This window comes from Solanum tuberosum, unplaced genomic scaffold (genome assembly GCF_000226075.1).
Source record: "Solanum tuberosum cultivar DM 1-3 516 R44 unplaced genomic scaffold, SolTub_3.0 scf00474, whole genome shotgun sequence".
NCBI lineage: Eukaryota > Viridiplantae > Streptophyta > Magnoliopsida > Solanales > Solanaceae > Solanum > Solanum tuberosum.
In genome coordinates, this window is record NW_006239392.1 from 8,061 (window position 1) to 13,652 (window position 5,592).

Consider the following 5,592-nt stretch of genomic DNA (forward strand, 5'->3'; position numbering starts at 1 on the left):
AACAACCCCCCCCCCCCCCCCCCCCCCCCCCCCCAAGCAAATAAAAGAGGAAAAAAGGAATGTAAAAGAGATGATCAATGAAGGATAACAACGTTAAATAAAATGGAGGGAGTATGAAACAATCTTCCAAAAGATAGAAGAGTATTTAATACTCCCTCTGCCTCAATTTATTTTAAGGGTGGTTTTGGAACATTACAAAGTTTTTTCTTATTTCTTAAACTCCATGCCAAGTCAAGCGACATCAGATAAATTGGGATGGAGGAAGTAATAACATTTCTATTTGCCCTTAACGACACTCTTTATAGTTATGAGATGGCATATTTTATGACCACAGGATCAGGGGCATTTTGGTTTGTTGTACATGTTTAGCTATGAGTCAAACCTAAATTGTTTTGTCTTGAACTCTGTGTCAGTTAATTAACGCCATGTAAAATAAAATGGAGTATGAAAGAGTAAAGACCATATGTAATATGTAACCTAATTTTGAAGGCTCCTCCTGCTCGCCAGTTGTGTTTGTCTGGTCTTATAGACTACTAAATTGGTGACTTTAAGATTATGCTTTATACCCCAAAGAAAACAATACTAGATAAGTGTAGATCAGTTCAAAGTAGCATGTTCAGGTAGGGGTCCGACTAGTGCAAGTGCTAGACTGAGTACCCAATTATGATTGTAAATCTACAAGTTGGTATCAGGGTTTTCATACTTGACTTACGTGCTTAGAGTTGAGTGTATTGTTGTGCTCAAGAGCAAGAAAGCATATTTGAAATCATGAAAGCGTCAAGATTTCACTATCCCTTTTGTTTGCTTTTTTTTTTTTGAGTATACTATCTTCAAATGCTTATCTGAAAAGGAAATATGAAATTCTGTTTAATTCCATATAGTATATCCACAACATAAAAGAATTGCTGAAAAATTGTACAATCAATGTGATTTAGGTACCTGGCAATTAGAAAAGGTTTGAAGAAAGAAAAAGGTTATTCCTTTTCAAACAAAAAGAAAAAAAGATTAACCTAAAAGAGGAAGGAAGGTTCGAATTCATTTACTAGACATCTTAGCCATTGATGCTCTAGAATATGTTTCGAGCTTTATCCTTTACTCTTAGTTGGTGCTTAGTTTTTCTTCCATATGATCTGTTTCTTTTTAAGTTAGATATTATTGTCTTGTAGTTAATACATATTCAACTTTCCTGCGAAGATGTTCATTTGATAGCTGTTTAACTTATTGTGGAATATAGTAATGTACACATTGCTCAATTGGTAAATCTAGTTTCTCAAGCAATTCATTTATACTTGCAGAAGAGTGCATTTCATGCATGTCTGTTAATCTTGATAGAATTGTTATTATCGTAAGCATTTCATTGTTCACAAAATAGTTGTAATATCTTTCATACTTCTTCAAATTCTCTCTTCTATGCTGTTGATGAATTTTTTTAGCCATTCAGGGAAAAAAATAAGTGGTTGGGGGGATGGGAGAATGGGAAAATGAAAATACGTAACTGTTCTTTGTGTTGCTTGCTTTCGTGATAATAAATGTAAGTATTGCAAGATCCTCCAATTCAGAGTCGTCCTCACACTAGGGCTCAGAAGTACCCCCTCGGTTGGCTGGGAATAATGGATTTGGGGAATCTGCATAGATGTGCTTATAAAGAACCATTAGCGCCTAAGAGGGATGGTTGGGTAGGAATAATGGATGTATGAATCTGGTATATGTAGTTTGACTTTTCCGAAATGCCATTATGGTTCCTATTGGATGAATGGTTGTTTTGTATGTTTTTCTTGTGGAAGAAAAAATGAATCCTGTATTTAGCCAAACCGCGAACTCAATCCCTTGTACACCTGAGAAACTGAAAATAAATTCGACTCACAGATATAATGACTTCCTGAGATGCAAACAGGGGACTCTCAATCAGTAAATTTCTGAACTTTATTATTGTTCTTTTAAAAATTATAAATTCCTGATTTTTGGTTTTCTTATTTTCAGTACCATTCAGGCATGGAGAGCGTATTGGTTTCAGCTATCTTGTTTCTCAAAAATATACTGGGGATGATGCTCAAGTGAAAGTTCTCCGCAAATCTAAGATTCTAGAATTTAAGATAAAGCTTAATGCACACAAACGATTGATTCCAGCTCATATCAAAGGAAAACCTCCTTCTTACTACATTGTCGGTGGTTTTGTTTTCTCTGCTGTTTCTGTTCCATATTTACGTTCCGAGGTTTGTAATCAACTGCATTACTTAAGATTTTATTTATTACTTCTTGTCCATGACTCAGAGAGCTTACATATCTTGGTACAATCTTTGTTCCTTTAAATTTAGTATGGAAAAGATTATGAGTTTGATGCTCCGGTTAAGTTGTTGGACAAACTTCTACACGCAATGGCACAATCAATTGATGAACAACTGGTTGTGGTTTCTCAGGTCAGGCTAGCTATCTGTTAGCTTACTAGCCATTATATCTATTACTCCTTTCTGATCTGCCTTGTGCACTTCCTATTAGGTGCTTGTGGCTGACATCAATATTGGTTATGAAGAACTGGTAAACACTCAGGTGAGAAGAAAATATTGTGGAACAGAGCTGATCACAGTAGTATTTACAAATTAGCAAGATGCCATTGTTATCTTATTCACGTCCATCTGAATGTTTTGACATTGGATCCTATATAATCTAGGTTATTGCTTTCAACGGCAAGCCTGTAAAAAATCTGAAGAGCTTGGCTAACATGGTGGAGGCCTGTAAAGAAGAGTACTTGAAGTTTGATCTTGATTATAATCAGGTTCTCTCTCTAACTGATCTTTTGTATTCTCCTTTTGTTTCTTATCCTGCTGGACCTCTCAAGGTGATTCTGTTGTTTTCTTTAGATTGTTGTACTGCAGACTAAAAATGCAAAAGCGGCAACGTCTGATATTCTTGCAATGCATTGTATACCTTCAGCCATGTCTGATGACCTGAAGACATGAGAGCTGTTTTGTGATGCTTTGGATGTGTAGGAAATCTCCAGATTCACCTCTTCCCCTCTTTTAGCTACTTTGTCTTTTCATTATCATTGGTTATGGAGTTTCTAGTGCCAAGTGTGGTGTCTTTGATGGCCAATCCACAGAGAGTTTGTGTTCTCTTCCTTGCTATAGGGAAACTGAAACAGATGCTATGTTAGTTTGTACCAGATTTTCTTTCTTTCTTTCTTTCATTCCAGAGATACAAGTAGCGCGGGACACGGCTTTGAGTGCTTTTAAAAGCTGTAGAATGTAGTTGAGATCTCATATGAGGAGATGTATACAAACAAGGAAATATGCAGACAGTCTTCCCACTGAGAAAACATAGCTTCCTTTAGCATTATGATTGCTGTTTTCTTTTTGGGGATGGAATTATCTTTAGCTGAGGAGAACTCAAGATGTGTAACACCAAATTCAGGCGACTCTTTTGTTTATCCCAACCTTACCACTGTAGAATCAATCCAATGCCTGTAAGAGAAAAAATCAGTTGGAAAGGACCTTGTTTAAATCGAAATGATAAACTTCCGATTTGATTTCATATGGAAAATTACTAAACATATTTTTTCAATGGGGTCTGCTCTTTCTTCTTTTGGGAGACGGTGAGTTTTAAGTTTTATCTATTTCCATCTATATTTGTTAGCTTGGAGCTTTATCGATGTATCAGTTCACTCTGTATTTGTTCGGCTGATACAGAGCAAATCGATATAGAACGAATTGATACACTATATTGTGAGTTTTTAAAAGTAGACTATTGTTTATCTTAACTTTTATTTAAAAAACTCTTAACAGTGTTGTTGATTTCTTGCTGTCTGTTGCTATAGAGTGCACGAATATTTGTTTCAATTAGACAACATTTCTAGAAAGTTTCTAATTATTACTAAATATTTTGTCACGAATAATTTTCATAACAGTAAAAAAAGATTCTCATCTAAAACAGTATAATGATTCTTTCAGGTTGTAACAATAAATAATTTCAGGTTCTAACAATTTATAAAAAAAAAAAAGTTTTTTTAAGTAATTATGAAAAATCAGTTTTGGAAAAAGTAAAAAGATAAAAAGGGATAAAAAATTGATTTTGAAAAAAATAAAAAGATAAAAAACGGATAAAGGTGTATTAATTAATTTTGAATTCATTGATGATAATTGTTAATTGGCATAAATTTAGGAGATTCAAACAAATTAAGAATATTTATTTATTTTATTTCACTCAAATCTATTAACATTAATTAAAAAAATCAGATTTTATTCATTTTGTTCAAACGTTTCTCTCTCTTCGTTTTTTCTTCTTCAGAATTTGACATCACTCACGAGTAGATCCAATTTTTTTTTGTTGAATAATCTTCATTTTGTTGTAATAGACGATTTCTTATCTATATTAATTAAACATGGTGGTAGATGAGATCCTTCTGGTTAGTATTCTTTACGATTTATTGTTTGTATTTGTATATTATTGAAACGTAAAAAAAAAAGAACAATGAAACTGTAAATGACATTTTCTGATTTTGTTTATGTATACTTAGGGCTGCCAAGGGGACGGGGACGGGGACGGGGATTGTGGGACGGGACGAAGGGGGCGCCCTTGGTCGGGATTCGGCCGGGACCAGGATTGGCGAGCCAAAAATACGTCCCATCCCGTCCCACTATTATATGGGATGGGATGGTGTTTAGCGGGACGGGACGTGGGATTTTTTTATTTTTTTATATGTTTATTTATTTGTATTGAAATTATATGTTATTGAATAGCATCTTCAGCTAATAAAAAATGCTTAAGTTTTCAAATTTCAAATTTCAATTTTTAAATTAAGTATTTTAAAGTAAGTTTAGTATATACGTAAATATGTATGTATATATTAAAATTAAAATGCAAGACAATAGTTGTATAAAAAAGACTTGAATAAAGCCTTTAAATTTATACAACTAAAATCTAATTGCAACTTAGAACTTCAAAGTTACAATTTACAAATATTAATGGAGTAACTAATCTACGCAGCCACCTTCTAGGAAGGGTTCTGTTTCAATAAGTTCTCATATGTAAATCTAACATTTGTTATAAATATTAGAGGAGTAACTAATCTACGCAGCCACCTTCTAGGAAGGGTTCTGTTTCAATTAGTTCTCAGATGTAATCTAATATTTGTATTCTCCACGAAAATTCAATTCTAATTGTCGTATCATATCGACAGTAACATCCTCCGGTGTTGGCAAACTTGCTAGAAACTCTTGTGCCTCTAATTCATCGTCACTAGATCCAATTACCGCATTAATCCAAGCTTCTTGTTTGGAAGTTAACTTTGGCAAATTATAATTCCTCCTCTCGGCGTTGACCCAGTCTCTAAATAAAACTGATGTTTCTAAACTTTCTTCCGCCAATGAATGTCTATGATCGCCAAGTTGAAATTTTTCCGCACTAAAAGCAGCATCCGATGCAACTGATGAAGCTTGAATAGCTAGAACATCATGAACCATTTTGCTCAGAATTGGAAATGCAGCGCTCCATCTTTTCCACCATGCTAATATTTCTACATTGCCATCCTCGTTGTCAACTGTTTCTAAAGACTGATTAAGATATTCTTCAAAATCATCACGGTTAGTAGAATTAAGA

General features: G+C 34.1%; 1 protein-coding gene across 1 annotated transcript in view; it reads left to right on the forward strand.

Annotated features, from left to right (window-relative positions):
* The window catches only part of LOC102605719 (protease Do-like 9), a 6,608-nt gene extending 3,028 nt beyond the window's left edge, over nt 1-3,580 (forward strand). Inside the window, exons 5-9 of the mRNA XM_006363937.2 lie at nt 1,981-2,213; nt 2,316-2,417; nt 2,497-2,547; nt 2,669-2,773; nt 2,859-3,580. Coding sequence (XP_006363999.1) covers nt 1,981-2,213; nt 2,316-2,417; nt 2,497-2,547; nt 2,669-2,773; nt 2,859-2,957 — 590 coding nt within the window. The 3' untranslated portion in view covers nt 2,958-3,580. The remainder of the gene's footprint in view (nt 1-1,980; nt 2,214-2,315; nt 2,418-2,496; nt 2,548-2,668; nt 2,774-2,858) is intronic.
* Nucleotides 3,581-5,592: the final 2,012 nt, after the last annotated feature.